Genomic DNA, 16953 nt, shown 5'->3' on the forward strand with positions numbered 1-16953 from the left:
ATTTTGTAATGGGAATCTTGCTATGAAGATCATAGTATGTGATTTTTTTCATCACATAGTTTTTGAATCTTTCAGATGTCTTTGACAGGTCTAGCAAAACCAAGAGTTTACACTGAAGTTCTTATCTATGCCTACATTTGGCAAAAACTGGCAGGATTAATAAAAGGGACCAAAAATGTCACAGAAACCCTACACCTGACCTATAATTTCTCACTAATTATTCCACACTCTTTCTCATACTGACAGTATAAGTTATTCTCTTTTATTTAATCAGACTTCTCTCTTTTGAAGGGCAGATGTTTCCCCATTAATATGGCAGAATGTCTTTGTTTCCTCACCAACTGTAGAGACAAATGATTACTACAATAAACTCTGGCATTTTGCCTTGCAGTTTCTTGGTGGAGACAAGTAAAATTGTTTCGTGAAGTATTTAAATATTTCAGAATTCAGAACAACCCCCCTCCCCCCAAACCTATCAATTCTGTTGTAAAAAGGAAAGTAGACTGATATTCAACCCAAAGGTTAGCTTAAGTGTTCTAAAAACCGACTGCAATGACACCTGCTCTACAAAGTTCTCTTATCAATTTAAGTAGTGACAAAATAACACCAGGAGGCAAAACGAGTCTTTTGTTACTAAGAAAAACTGATTTGCAGATATAGTCAAAATAGCTTGGAGGACTTTTGTAGCAATATAGGAGGGTCTAATATAGACAGCATTGAAATGTGACTAAGCTGATCTTGGTGGTGCTGAGTCATGTAGAAGACACGTCTTTGGTAAAGAGCCCTCAAGATGCAAGCATTGGCCCCTAGTGATGCAATACACTAATTTTTTATTTTATTTTATTTTATTTTTTTTAGGGTGGGTGGGAAAAAGAGATCCTATCCCTTGGCAAGGAGACCACATCAAGATTAGTTACACAGCTGTTGCTACAGTGACACCCTCTCAGTGTCGAGAATGTTAAAAATATCACATGAAGAGGAAAAGTCTAAAGCAAGACAAGACAGTAGCTGATGAAATTTTCTGGCAGAACTGAGAAAGATATGTCCGTGAAAGACACTGTTATAGAGTGAGAGATGGGAGCCTGGTATGACTCAGAATGAAATCCACCTTCTCTGCTGACACATCCTACTGAGGTATTCAGTGAAGACTGTAATTACAGCTGAGATACGATTCATCAGAAAATGTAACATAACAGCCTATAAAAATAGAGACTATAGGATAGCCACAAAAGGTAGACCAATTCTAGAACTTACTGAAGGTGAAAACTAAATTAGTTAATGGCAGGATATAAATAAGATTACTTCCACAAACTTATTAAGCTTACACTTTAAACGTCCTGTTGATATGGCAGTAGAATCTCGCAGGAAACAGGAGAGTCTGGGATTCCTTTCACAGAAAAAGAACAAATACAGACTTGGATTGTAAGTAAAGCTGTAGAGATGTAATTTACAATGTCTACGATGAATGTCACATTGGTCAAGCTGATAAATAGAATGAATTGTGAGAGGCAACTTTTTTTTTTTTTTTTTCCTCTAGAGAAAAATATCTAAATGAAATGGAGAATGAACCAAAAGACAATAAAGGCACCTTGAATACAGATTCAAGGAAGAAGAGATATAGGACAAATCACTATGTTGCAGAAAAAGAAGTAAACCTCCATCACCTTTGTGCGGATTCCAAAACAAAGCATTAGCAGAGCTCAGTACAGGTTAGATGTTTTAGATCAAGGGGTCAAAGAAAATCTGAAAGTACATAATTTGACTGTTTATTGGAACTGTTTTTTACCGTCTGCACCTCTCATTTGGAAAAATACCTAAAATTATATTTGAAAAAGCAACTGTGACTGTGGTTTATAAAATTCTATCTCCTAGATACATCACAAGATGTTTTTTGGGAAGAAAGCAACAGAGGGAGAATTGCCATTTGATGCTATATGATGCCATTTGCTATTTCTCTAAAAAGTCCCCCTCAGAGCCTAAAATCTGCTCAGTTTCTACAGCCATTTTACATATGAAAGCAATCTAACTTATTGTACATATGAAGTTCATTTTAAATATGAGATTTATTTCTGTTACTGTGTCATCTGTATCTTGGATGTTACTTCAATTAGATGAAAATACCTTACTTTCTACCACTTTCAATATACACACCAAGCCAATCAGTTATTTACTCCTTGCCCACTAAGAGAATGATTAATTATTATGAAACCCAATGCTAATCTATTATCTGTTTAGAATAGTACAAATATAAATGTAGCACCCACGTACATACATATTTTGTATTTGTACACTTAATCATCCTAAAAGGAAAAAATAATGAGTCTGTTTTCTCTGCCACACACTGAACACAAGGTAATTTCTTAACACTTGGCTGGTATCAATTAGCTCCGGCTGAAATTGAGTTTCTTCAAGACCATTCCATATTCTTTCCTTCAACAAAATGCATTCAGTTAAATGTATTTACTCCAAGTAAATATTTTCTTTAAAGGAATATCAAAAACAAGCCCCAAAACAAATACCGTCATAACAGTAGAGATTCCCATTTACTACAATTCTCTTCTAAACTAGGCATGTGGATGACAAACTGAATTTCAGAGTAAGTTTTCCATATAAAATACTTCTGTATTTCACCAGTTTTCTCTTAAATGATAACACTGAGGACAGACACTGGACAATACATTACTCCACCTATTTTGACGTTACTTATAAACTCAATGTTTCAATACCTCTTTTGTAAAAACTGTCAAAATCTCTTGAGATACTCAAATTTATTAGTAGCGTACTGAAGATTATCATGCACAAGATATCCTAATTCTTGTGAACTGAAAAATTTATATATATAAATAATAAGACCTCATCCTGCAAATTATTTAATGCACAGTTTTGTTGCTCAGTAACGCAAAGCTACTTGTATGTAAACTGATTAACCATTTACAAGACTGGAGGTTTCACAGGATTTTTTTTTTTTTTGTGCTACCTCTGAGAATTGCAAAATAAGTGGTATATTTGGACCTACAAGTTATAGTCATTTTTATAGTTCCTAACTGAGTAAAAGAAATTTGAAAGACTGTATTTAATTTTATATTTTGATGAGATTGTTATAAGTGTATTATAACTGTACCTCATATAAGAAAATTTTATATTGAAGGGAGAAAAATAAATAAAATATTTGTGTTCAGTAAGTCATGTTTTACTAATGTATTATGCTTTTCTGCTTGTGACAACTTAAAAAAAAAACAAACACAACATTAGAGACTCCTTTATGACTCTGCTAACTAACAAGCTCAGTCTTTGTGTTTGTTACTAAAGCAACACCTGCTACAATTCAGTTTGGGAAAACTAGTTCAATACTCTTAATGAAAGATATGGCAAGCACCCTTAAACTATAAATGATGCTAATACCATTGTTAACTAACTATTATTACAAGAATATTTTCTGACTTTTTAAAACTGCACTGAACTTTTCTTGAGCATTAGGTTTACTATTTTAAGTAAATCTAAGTAGATTTTTATAGATCTAAGTAATTAAGTACATATAGACATATTAGTCTAACTGGAGTCATTATACAAACTGCTATTATTACTAAAAACTTGTTCATAATTATACCTTTCTGTACATAAAGTTATTATGAATAATATTTATGCAACACATCCATTGATTATATATCTGTGTTAGCTCAAAATATCTTTTGCCATTTATATTAAGATTGGTGTCATTTTACCAAAAATTTCACTACCTGTGACCAAATTTGATATGAACATAATTTTATTAGCAGGAAGCACTCTGTAGAAAATACTTACTAAAAATGAATACAGCTCATAGGTGGGGAAAAGAATAATGATTTTGAGTAGCAACAGAAGCCGTGTGTTAGTAAGAAGAACATAAACCCTTCCTACACAGGTATTTGATTAAAAACAGGTTTCCAAAAAAGAAATAAAATCCAATGATAGGTTGTTCTCAGATAACACGATTAAGTATTATGGCCCCATTTAATTTAACAACAGAATTATACACTTTTAAAATCAACTGGTAAATACATATTGCTTTAACTTTGAGAGGAGTTTTACATGCAAAAATAATTAATGGGTCAATTCTTAAACTCTCTGTACCTTGTAATTTTCTACTTTAAGATATGTTATTAATTTACAATGCCTTTTGTGACATTAAATTTATGTTAGTATACTTATACTGATATATTTTAACAAGATGATTATGTCAAAGGTTATCATCAACAGTTCATAATAAAAAGTTATGATCATAAAACCAACTTATTATTTATAGTTTAGACTGCATAATAAAGTACTAGCAACACAAAATGTTAATTAATTTCTAATTCTCTATTCTTTTATTTAGATTTCATGAAGGTTGATTGGACTTGATCCATCATTTTACGGAAAATTAATTATTTCAAATACATGCACCACTTTATGCAACCTGCCTGATTTGCATTGAGGAAAATTCAGCAGAAGTAATTGAGGCACAAGCAAATACTGGCACTGACTGAACTCAATTTTCATTCCAAATTTCTGCAAAATCCCAAGACACAACAATATCAGATGCAGGGGGAAAACAAACAAAAGCAATGTGTAAAGGGAACATGAAGTGAGAATATTACAAGAATCAGAGAACAAAGGGACTGCAAAACTATTTTAGTGCCATAGATGAACAGTGAGGGCTTCATTCAGGCAAGGTGGAATAAGATATCATATGGCATCCTGACAATTGATGTCTTCATTTAAATGTAAGAATTTACATTCTAATTAGAAAGAATTTACATCTTAATCAGAGGCAGCTGTATTATCTTGTTACTGTTTTTTTCAAAGGTAATGAACTAAAGTACTGCTGTGCTTTTTCAACCAGAAACTAAATAGACAGCATACAGTGTTATTTTATAGCCTACCTGCTGTAAGCTGTTATTAATATTTTCAAAGACTAAATTCCAACAAAATCTTTCAAAATAAAAATTGTATTTGACATTGCTCGAATGATACTATAAAGATGTATTTAAAATATTTAACCAATACCCTTTCTGACATGTATATTTTAAGTATATGTACTCATAAAGGCATTAATATGGCACCAATGAAGCACACTTTCATTTTAGGTTTCAACTAATACAGTGTAATATTGGGGGGAAAGTATTTGGGAATATTTCTATTAACACTGCAGTTCCACTGATATTTCTACATGTAGTTCATATAATACATAAGGAAAAAAAAAGTTAAATAAGACCATTTTGTAGCTCATGTACAAATACTTCTTAATTGAGGCCAAACTGAAATATTTCAGATGCTAGTTCTAGAGAATGAGTCCTGCCAGGGAACATACACCTGCTTTTAGAGGAACTTTTTGACTCATGAAATCATGGATTACTAGTTCAGACTAAATATCAGGTTTTTGGCTCATCCATAATTCCAAGAGGTTTGATATCAATATGCAATATATAACTACTGCTAGGCAACTTTTACTATATGAGACTGCAGCAAGAAGTAAATGCATTTTTTCTTCCTATGAAGAAAATTAGACACGATTGGAGAAGCTCCTGGTTTAGTTCCTGGCTCTGCAAAAACTCTCTCTGGAATTCTCAGTACTACTTTGTGTCTCCACATTTGTACGATGTCTCTCTCTCTCAGCTCTATGCCTATACTAAATGGAAATGTCTTTGGGGCAAGATCATTTATTGCTACAAACTATACAACGTTCAGTCCAACGGACACTTCCATAAAGTGGATGAAATGTCTTTCATTATACTTGCTCCTCCTTTTAACTCTGGAAATGCTATGTGTACTTTCGTGTATGTTCTAATAAGACAAAAAATAAATAAACCTCCCCAACTTGGAATCTTCCATCAACTTGGAAATCTAGGTAGAAATTACTGAAACAACATATTCCGTTTGCCCCCTCATGGCTTAAATGGCACCAGCCAGAAAGACTCACATCCTGAGACGGATAATCATACTTGTACAATGTTCAAATCCCCAATACGCTGATGAGCTACACAGCATTCAGCTGGAAAATGGAAAGGACCAGTTTTCCTCCACAGATGCACCAGGTCCAACACTATCTGTGGCAAGTAACAGGATGGGTAAACTTGCTGTACATTCTTCAGTAAAAGCAAGCTTCTGCTCACCTGCACATAACTTCCTTTCAAATGCAGTCCCTCAGAATGTAAGGTCAAAGAATGCATAGTTTTGACTTTTTTTTTTTTTACTGGTTTAAGCTATGTATTCGTGGCTTCCCTGTGACTGCAGATCAAATTTATTCATCACTAAGCATTGAAAAGATATGCTTGAAGAAACAGGGACATTAGAACAAAGATTATAAAGATTATTCCTCCTCCTGTACAACGAGGAACATATTACATTTCCAAGATCTATTGAAAAATTTGGCTTTTACTGATCCTTACGGCTAAGAGAGGAACAGACATTCTGTTCTGCTCGTACATACATACTTAATTTCTGCAAGAGGAAAATAAAAAGAAGTTTAATGGACCTTGAGAGGTAAAGGAGATTTTAACTGGTGTTTGAGGAATTTTTTGATTCCTTTTTTGAACTGGGGAGAAATACCATCCCCTACAAAAGAAATGAGACCAGTCTCTTTTCCCAATATTTGTTAATATTTAAAGTTTATAACAAAACAGATAATATCACATAGCACATTATTAGAAATGGAAAGACAACTGACAAAATTATCAGCATCTTCTTCTGTTACAAATTTAGACTAATTCATACAACTGGCTTTACCTGCATAGTTCTAATCTGTTTCTAATACCTCTTTTGGGATTAATGGGCCATTTTTTTTATTGAAAGACATTAGTTTTCACTAACTTCACTTAGTACCACAGACATTACATACTGTATTCTGTCATTCAACTTTGGAGTATCTTTCCCTTCCTTAAAATAACACTACATTCTACTTCAACCATGAAACTAAACTGAAGTTGTTTTTACAAATACCGTATTATAGCAATGCTTCATGGACCCTGAAATCAACCTGAATATACAGTCAATGCCAGCTTATTTTAATCGTTCCTTTTCCAAAATGAAATCCTTATTGAAACCGTTTCCTTTATTTAACCATCTTTTAAAATTTCATCTTATATGTATTTTGCAATTTCATGATTCATTACTGCCAGCCTTTTTTTCATAGTGATATAGAAACAAGTAGATCTTTTCTTTCTATCTATGGGTATGATACCAGAAAATTTGTAAAACTAAATTTCACAATCATAGTTTTATATTTTCTTTCCCTTTTTAACAATACTGTTTCAAATACACTCCTTCGAGGGAAACATAAAAACATTGATATGATTGCTGCTCTCTACCTACTCTACTTCTCCTACTTCTTTTTTTCTCATTTACATTGGAGTATTTTTGGTACTGAAGCCTGATTTTCTGTTTTGTTTTTTTTTTTTTTTAAACATGCCTATCTATCTCTGAGTACCTCCACAGTAAAAGCTATCTCTTTATCAGTATGTTTTTTACACAGTCAATAATTATTTGCTTTAAAGGAAATTTTGGAGGAGACTTCTTTACCACACTAATGATTTCAGACCTTCTGAAGGACAACGGGGTATTTGTGAAAAACCTTTGTGATACTCTTTAGGATGGTCCTTTATTTTGCATCCAATCTTGATCCCTGAAGGCTTTAAATGGTACAGATCAGCACCCAAAACCTCCTAGAAGAAGAGCTATAGGAAGACTTCTCATGGAGGTTAAGATACTGCAGACCTTACTGGGTAATGGCTCCTACTAGAAGTCAAGGTAGGAGTTCCTACTGTCCTGCTATATATGAACAAACAGAAAAGCTAAGCTACGTTAAAAGCATGTTAAGCTCTAATTAAAGAAAATAAATTCAGGCATACCTCCTTTCCATGTTTGCCTATTCACATAAGAAGTCTTAAAACTGGAAAAATCAATTAATGTTTCCAATGTAAATTTAAAGATTATTAGTACAAAAATATGTAACTCACTGGGACACAGATCCTCACCCTTTCCAATGGACACTAATTTGTTTTCATGATCTTTCACTACTTAAAAAAAACAAAAACTATAATTAATTGAGTTCATAATTCTTCAGCAGATAATGCATGCTCTGTAATCATTTCCTAACAATTTGGAAAAAATGTTTAAATATATATTCACTCCTCATATTGCATTTATAATAAAGCAGATATTCTCTCAACAAATGACTGTAAACTGAAAAACAGTGAAAACTAATCCATGATTGCCTAACAGTGAAGATTATGGTTCATCTACAATGCTCCGAGTCTTACAGACTCAGAGCTTATAATGAGAACACTTGGTAAAAAAAAATTGGTTAAAATCCAATAAAGCTATCTGGTGAAATTCAACATTCCAAAATCTTTCTATATCACTACTGTGAAGTAATCATGAAATTAAAATTGTAATGCATTTCATGATACAATTTATTTTACACTTTGAAAAGCATCTAACCTTTGGATATATTTTGATCACTTCAATAATAACGTTTAAAACATTTTGAAGATAGAGTTAGAAACATATTAGCACAAATAAGTATCAGTGAACAGAAAATTGCAGAAAGTTAGAAATGTATGTACATCTTTTCAACTACCATGACAAAGGACTTCCATATTATATTAAACCTACTAATACTGAAATGATTTTCAAATGTTTTGATTTTTGTTTTCCAGGTATCTCAATTCTATTGATAGGTTACACGTAAATGTAACCTATGACTGCAGCTTTGGTTCATGAAACAATCATTTAATACAACCTTCATTTTTATCACTAAGTAATCACATTTCAAAGGTTTTAAAATAATATTATAGAGGTTAAAATACTCCCAAAATTTCAGTCTCATTATTACATGTTCCTTTGTCATGTTATAATTCATTTTCATGTTTTCTTCCTTGGGGTGCATCCTATTACTATTACTTCTCAGATGTTTCCACTTTACAGTAATTAACAGTTACACTTAAAACAATGCCTCATAAAGTTAATAATCAACAGTAAAATTCTGAATATTTTACACACAGATTTCGATTAAATAGTCTGCTACTTTTGCAAATATTTTTTTGAGAAAGATTATAGACCTAGGTCTCCAGTTGGCATTATAAAAGCAGAATGTATATAATGTGCAACATTTTGAACATGGGATTAAATCTGGGATTAATCTAGATTTACATTTAAATTAACTTTAACATCAGCAGGAGTCCTGTGGTTAATTCTGGGTGCACAGGCAGGGGGGTAGATTGAGGCCAGCTGAGAATGAAACACTGTGACTTTTATCTTACAGTCAGGTTTTGTTGAGAATATCTAATTTAGTTATTGGCATCAGCTATTTAACCTGCACTCCAGCCACTTTGCTGGAGCTGGAGTGGTTAAAATAGTTACCTCATATAACTACAAGAGCAGCATAGGTCCCTTCAAGTTTTTAATACAGTGACAGTTTTCAGTGTTTCCCTGATCTGGCCTGCAGTTGCCTTTTGTAGCTGGCACGTGAACCAAGACTGAAGCAAGACACAGCAAATGTTTCTCAGAGAAAGGCTTTCACGAAGTTTGCGTCTGTGTCTAGCAAAAAGGCCAAGGTGGTAGACAAGCTTCCATGCAGGAGGCCTAAGAGCCATTTCTACTCTAGACCTTCAGGTGCAGCCACAAGAACTTTCTGCGATTCATGCAGAAGGAAAGAATACAGGGTGAGTACTCTCCCACTAGGTCTCTGTATTTTGACTGTTTTTAAACAGAGACATTATTAGTAACAGTAGATGGTACCAAGTTATGTAACTGATCAGAAGGAAAATGTTTGTAGTTCAGTTAACCAAAAATTCCAATGGAAAATGTTCTCCAGTGTTTTTCAAGGAGTGGAAGGGTTCAGTCTAACGGACTTTGTTTTGCCCATCACCAAATAGTGATCAATTAGTTAGGCTTTAATTTGCAGCAGTGATCAGTGTATCTTCATACATATTTTCATGCATGCTCATATTCTTCTGAAACCCTTGTATCTCCTAGTACAAGAAACTGAGAACATGCAAAATGTTTTACAGATCTCTGGGGGAAAAAAAAAAAAGAAAGAAAAAAAAGAATCCTCTATACAGATTGGGAGAAGACTGCTCTTCTCTGAAGAGCAGTAGCAAAAGAGCAAGAAATTATACTCTGTCCAGGTTGGGGAATGAGCTATTTTAAAAATGCATTCATGGTAAGAAAAGGGCTGCCTCCTTCTGCATCCAGCCTTTCATCTTTTCTTTGGCTGAGGTAAGTAGAGTAGGGATCAGCTGATTAATTCCTACTATACCCGTTACATTTCTCCCAGGCTTTCTAAAGAACAATTTGCTTTGCTCTCCCTCCTCTCAGCTGAGCCTGAGATCTGTGGGGTTTATTTGTCTGAAATCACACTGTGCTTCTGACCAACCACCTGTATTACCGATGGATTTTTTTTTTCTGTTGCGCCAAACTGAAAAGAGTTCTGATAAAAGCCAATGTTTTCCGACTTCCTTGTGGTATTATGGACCCAGAGTCAGGCTGAAAGCAGTGCAAGCAGAATATGAGGCCTGTAAGACACAGTTGTCTCAACATCCTGTTGCCGTTCAACACAAAGGCCAAAATTTAACTCCTTCCAGGGAATCAGAAATCTTCAGCATTTAAAAAGACTGGTGCCATTACTCTGCGGCCTCTGTCACCTCAGCTGACAAATTGTTTCACATCTGAGCTGAGACCTAAAGAACATCTATCCTAATTGCTGTGATGGGGTTGGTTATTTAGGAGAGCACAGTAGTCCATACCGGAACCAACAAAAATGCTGGCTACAGGAGTGAAAGCTGGCAGTGGGTAATAACACCCTTTCGAACAGTCACACTAATGAACCTTATGTTTACTGCTTAAATTGAGCCATGGACGTAGTGCTTATTAAGTACGGATCAAACACAACGTGGAGCAGGAAGATCTAATGCATGACAATGCTACATCTTTCCTCCATAATCACTAGCGATTGAACTGATCCTTTATTAGGGAATTTTTCCTAAACTACATCCAAATGCCAGAAACCAAGTATGTGGGCTGTACAAACAACACAGTATGAAATAATTTCTAAAGAATTAGTCACAAAAGGAGAACAAAATAGAACTTACTTTTTAAAAGGTAAGCATGTGCATTGAAATTTTACAATTTACTAAAATTCACTGCACTGTGTCATCCTTCACAGTAAATGGACTGTTAGATTCATTCTTGATGTCATTGAAGAATCAGCCAAATCCTAAGCACATCTAGATCACGGACTAATGGCTCACTGAATACACATCAGTAGAAGTTCATTTTGACCTGAGTCATTAAAGACATGGAGAAACATCTCCTACGAATAACAATATTCACTGTACACCCAGGCTAGCACAGTTACACAATTAATCAAATATTTCATATCAGATGATTATATTATAGAGTACATAAAGGAAAAAGTTGCAAGTGGTTAACTTTAACCATTTCATTCCTAATGATAACTAGCAATAACAATAGTTAGCAAAGATATATATATATTTTAATTGGATTATATGTTAAGAATTACGAAAGCAAAATTTTGATCAAAAAGTTTTAAAAAAATAAACATAACTGAAGACAAGCTTTTTAAAATTCTTGTTATACCTTCATATTACAATGTTAATTTAAGCTTTCCTCTGCCAGTTACTATTCTCAAAATATACAGCAATACTTAATAAGACAAGACTAGACTTAACTATTGACTTTCATAATGAAACATGAAGATAAAAATGAGGCTTGGTGTAATTTATAAGAGAGAAAATGATGTACTAAAAGCAAGACACTAAATCAATTCTAAACACCAAACACAATTTATGTCTGACTTTAAAACTCATCCTCAAAACATTAATCTAGACAAAGGCCAGAAACTGAATGAGGCATAATTTGTGAAACTGATACCTTTCATCACAACCTCTAGCTGAAAAGGTCATTAGATATATTATATCTAAGTGAGCAGCTTATCCCTGCTTCATTACTGATAATTAAGGCAAGTAATATTTTCTTGACAGTAATGTGTCCAGTAAGAGATATCGTCTAGTTTGCATAAACCAGACATTAATTACCAGAGTAGTATCAGAGATAAAAAAAATTAAGTACCTGTGTAACATCATTTCATTATTTTTTCTTCATTTCCTTAAAGAATTAGCAGGCTCAGAAACATAATGAGCATATTAAGAAATCCATTTTCAAGCATTTATTAAAATCCTTATTACACATTACACAAATATATTTTTGTACATACATAAACAGAAATGAAGGCATCTGGAAATATACACATTATTTGAGTATTTTGTCATCTTGCTTTACTAGAGCAACATTTGTGGGTGAAGAACAGTGACCAAATAACAGGTTCATATTTGGACTTCATTTCAAATGTTAAGGCTTTCATACAGAAGAAATCATAAATGACTCCAAGACCTCTGACCTGCAACTTCAACCCATGTAAAAGGCTGTTCCACCTTATTTGCATAAATAGTATTTTTTCTGTTGTACAAAATAGGATATGTATTGAGCGTGTGTGATGATGACAAATTTGTCACTTAGCTCATAACCTGTTAAACAGTTCTCATTTCTCAATAGAAATGTCTCTCAATGTTTTTAAAAGCTATGTTACACAGTGTTTGGCAGACAGAACAAAGAAAGGTTCTCTTAATAAACTGTTCTGTAATGGTTTATTCATTAAGGTGTGTTATCTACCATACTTCACTCTACCTATAGGCAAATGTTATCTACAGCTATTTTACCTTTAATCATAACAACAGATATAAATGCTGTTGTCATTGCATGTTCGTCCAGGAGCCATAAAATGGTACCCTATCCTTTTAGCTTCCCTCAACTCCAGTATTCCTGAAAATGTAAATGTATATTTGACAATAAATCTGGAGAAACAGTTACAGTGTAAGGAACTTCTTTTTATCCTTTGAATTCCTGTCCCCATGAACATTCATATTATTGGTCCTTTGAGCAGTATTTCTCAGAAAGCATCATTAATTTAGGGAAGGGTCCATGAGTCTCTTGTTGGATAAAGAATGAAGTATGCCTTCCCAAAAGAGAGAAAGAGAATTAAATCATTGAAAATATGGTGGAAATGTGCATGCAGCTGCAGATGACAGCTCAGTCAGTCTCAGGAATGGTGTTCATACAGAGGGATATAATTGATATCACCTATGTTCTAGTAGAGCAAGATCTGCTTCTTGTAGATAGTTCTGTGCAGTCCTATGAGCTTCTACGCAGTCTCATACCATATCCTCACACAGTCAATGACAGCCTGTCACAAATCTCTGAGGTGATTAAAAAAATTGCCACCAAAAGAAAGCAGGCTAACGCAGAAGATATTTACAGAAGGAATTGTCTCAGCTATGCTGTGTATAATAAATATGGAAAGGATACACACATCCTCCTTTATGAATGTGTGTGCAGTGTTCAGAGAAAGCAGGGCTTACACATGCATTTCTGAATTCTGCTACAGACAAACACTTTACGGATCCTATCAAATATCAGCCCATGTAGCTTGAACATACATGATCCAAAACAGTCAGAGGAGTAGTTTTACTGATTTTAGTTGCACATATGATTCTGTAACAGTAAATGTATTAAGTTGGCTGACAATGTGTTATCACGATGATTATTTGTCAAATACCTTAAATACTGGGAAGTCAACTGAAAGATCTGTTTTGTGATAACAACCTAACTGATAAACTTGCATGAAAGCTCAATGAAGGCGAAGTAGGTATCTGGAACAGGCAATAAAGAAATCTTTCAGTAGTAACTGACACTATTCAAATGCATTAGATCTGATCTAGTCTGTTTTTGAAATTTGCAATGTGCAAAAAGACCACTTCATCACTGTCATCAGAAGTTGAAATCAATACTCAGTTTACATGAAGTGTAAGGAAAGAGAGGGTAAAATAAAGTCCATGCCTGTGTAAGATGTACTCCCTTACTACTGAGGTGAGTGGAAGACCATCTTCAGTTGCATTTAATGTTTCTTCCTTCTTTTGAAACAATAGTACTGATGCTTGTGAAATAAAGTTCTGCAACTTTCCTGAAGTTTATGGTAATACGTGGAGTTGTTGATGGTCTGCATTGACATGAAACCACCCAATGTAACAGCCACAACATCATGAATGTGTAGAGAGCCGTAACTTCTCAGTCTCTACAAGTGGCTATTCCCGTCTGACACGTGATCCAGTTTCTGGGTACAGATTAATTAGAAGTCCAACAGAGAAGTAACCAAGGTGATTTATATTTAAAGAGAAAATTCACTTAAAATGGAAAATATGGTCACTTTAACCTCAAAAAAAGGTATCAGTGCTCTCACTGAAAACTGGCCGTACTCATCTATGCAATACTGCTGGACTTCATCATGGCAGCAGGAATCAAAATAGCATTTCCCATGGCAGATGGCCAGGATATTTCTGCCTTTTCTTTTGGAAAAAAAATACCTAGGCAGGGCCTTGTTACTTGCAAACTAAATTACGTATGGCATTAAACATGACAGGGAATGGCTATCTAACAGCATCAACTGCAACAAGTCTTGTTTGCTAAGGACAGTGCACCATTCAGTTTCAGTAAAAATCAGCTAGGCAACCAGAATCCAACACTGTGGTCCATGGCTATGCAGCTCTAATTATGCTGACACTTATCTGTCACTGTCTATTCCTTCAGCTCTTAAAGACTGGCTGGAGTCAATAGAAAGGCTTAGCAGACAAATCTTAGGGAATGGTGTGTGATGCTATATCAGTTTTGCATTTTTACCATCTGATTTTACAAGAAAGCGACCTGACCATAGTTGTTAAGAATAAACTGGTGAAATAAGTAGGTTCTTCTACAACCCTCATGCCACAGACAATTTTGCTTGACTACTTTGAACTTTTTTTAAAATCACAGTAAAACTTTGATCATATCTCCTCTTCTAATTAAATTTTACCTCTAATATTTTGATAAAATCCCAAAGAACTGTAACATCTCAAAGACTGAAAATCAAAACAGAAGTGATTGCAAATGTAAATATGCTGTTTTAACACCTACAGTGATAGAAAATTTCCTCATTCTTTCTAGTTTCTTGGGTAGAACAAGTGACACCAACCATTGGCACCTGACAGATATAACCACCTGATATTACTTTTATTCTAAATATGCTGAATTCAGACCTGAAGAAGTTGTTGATCAGCCTCCAAAAGCTTTCTAAATTAGAAGCAGTATTTTTAACATGAGAATAGTTCTGCTGAGCTAGTGACATGCAAAACATTTCTCACTGGTGTCAGTATTTGTAGGATTATGGAATATCAAGTATGACACTGCAGATGGCTATTTATTTATAAATAATAGCAGTATTTCAGTAATGAATTATTCATATGTAGTATAACATTGACAAAAATAACTTGCATGTATCTCCTGAAACATTTGCTGTTTTCACTGCTATTACAAAATATACATCTGGTTTTACTCTGTATTTTGATTATAAAAAGATCTGAGTAAAACCATAAAACAACCTTCTGTGCCAAGTTTATGGAAGCAGTCTGCTTCAACACACGAAAGCCATCATTCAAAATTCTCCACAATTTCTTCAGCGAGTGCTTCTTCTGAACACAGAGAACACATAGATGTTTCCCCCATAAAAACTGAAGTACAAAGCGAAGCCATGACCGCATTTATTCCAATTTATAATTTTGTACCTCTGCAAGAAGAGGATGCAGGCCTTATGTACATTTTAGAAATGTATTTTTGTATGAATTTCACTGTGATTATCAATTAACCTATCCTAACTAAATTTTATAACAGCACTGAGATAACAATGCAAGAATTAGTCAATTTGATTTAAATATCAAGTCCATCACAAACTTCCAGTCATAAACTGACTCTGGAAAAGTTGTGAAGCTGGAGTTCTTAATTAAATGTATCATCATCTTGTAATATTTTATACAGACTGTTTATCTGTTAACCTGATAGTTTGCTCAATGTGATCATTTCATGTAATTCTAACACTGTGACTTGTTCATTTTATTAATATTTTATTGTTCTTAGTTTTCATTTATTTTTTGATTTGGTATTGTTGATAATATGATCATGTGCAATATGATATTTTTCTAAGAATATTAGTGATAGCTATAACAGGATATTTTTTCAAGTAAGAAATGTAATTTCAGAAACCTTGAGAACCTCAGCATATATCAAATGTGTAAACTTACACTGACAAATTCTCCAGAGAGATCTCCTTTTCACAGCTTGCCTCAGTTTAAGAGGCAGAAATTAGCATTCAGTGTTTAAAATGCTACCACTACATCTTTAGTTTCCTCAAATCTGAATTCAGAAAAGGCAAAATTCAAATTTATCTTATCAGTAAACTGGAAAAAAAAAATAACCTCACAAATCTAGCCACTGTTCTCAGATCTAAAACAAAACCTGCAGTTGCATAATCACTTCAGTCTTAAATTTTAGTGGACAATAGACTGAACTATTCTGGATAACTGTACTAAGGATGGTAAAACGAGAGATGGGATTGGATTTTGTTTTAAAAGTAAAATTCTAAGTGACATGCACTACTTTTCTCTCTCCCTCTCCCTTGTTCACTTAAAACATTAAAGTTGTGTTTTGAATGCTGGAGAAAGATTTACAGACTCCTTGAGGATGTTTATAGTGGGTTTCTTCTAACAGTACGAGTATGAGTGTATATTCCTCATGTTTCCACACCTTCCCTTGTGACAGATACAGAGTAGTAAAGGGACCAATACAAACCAGACAGCTTTTCAGCAGTTTTAGGACATGTACTTGGAAACTGTATTTTTATTTTAGGTTTTGACAAATTGAAAAATCATGTTTAAAATTCTGACATCGAAACCTACAATTTCATGCTTCATGTATACAACATCCCTTTAGATGTAAGCACCAGTTAAAAACTGTTTCCCCCTTACGTTCAGTACTAGGCATTTTCTCATATTA

General features: G+C 33.9%; 1 protein-coding gene across 3 annotated transcripts in view; it reads right to left on the reverse strand.

Moving 5' to 3' along the window:
• Positions 1-16953, reverse strand: part of ELP4 (elongator acetyltransferase complex subunit 4) — a 141466-nt gene that overhangs the window by 38255 nt on the left and 86258 nt on the right. Inside the window, exon 10 of one of the 3 annotated variants that reach the window (XM_035549993.2) lies at positions 1284-1387. The exons of the other annotated variants lie outside the window; for them this stretch is intronic. Within the exon in view, the coding sequence (XP_035405886.1) occupies positions 1322-1387 (66 nt within the window). The 3' untranslated portion in view covers positions 1284-1321. Of the gene's footprint in view, positions 1-1283; positions 1388-16953 lie in introns of those variants that run through there. 3 annotated transcript variants of the gene reach the window in all.

Source organism: Cygnus atratus, chromosome 5 (assembly GCF_013377495.2).
Source record: "Cygnus atratus isolate AKBS03 ecotype Queensland, Australia chromosome 5, CAtr_DNAZoo_HiC_assembly, whole genome shotgun sequence".
NCBI classification, from domain to species: Eukaryota; Metazoa; Chordata; class Aves; order Anseriformes; family Anatidae; genus Cygnus; species Cygnus atratus.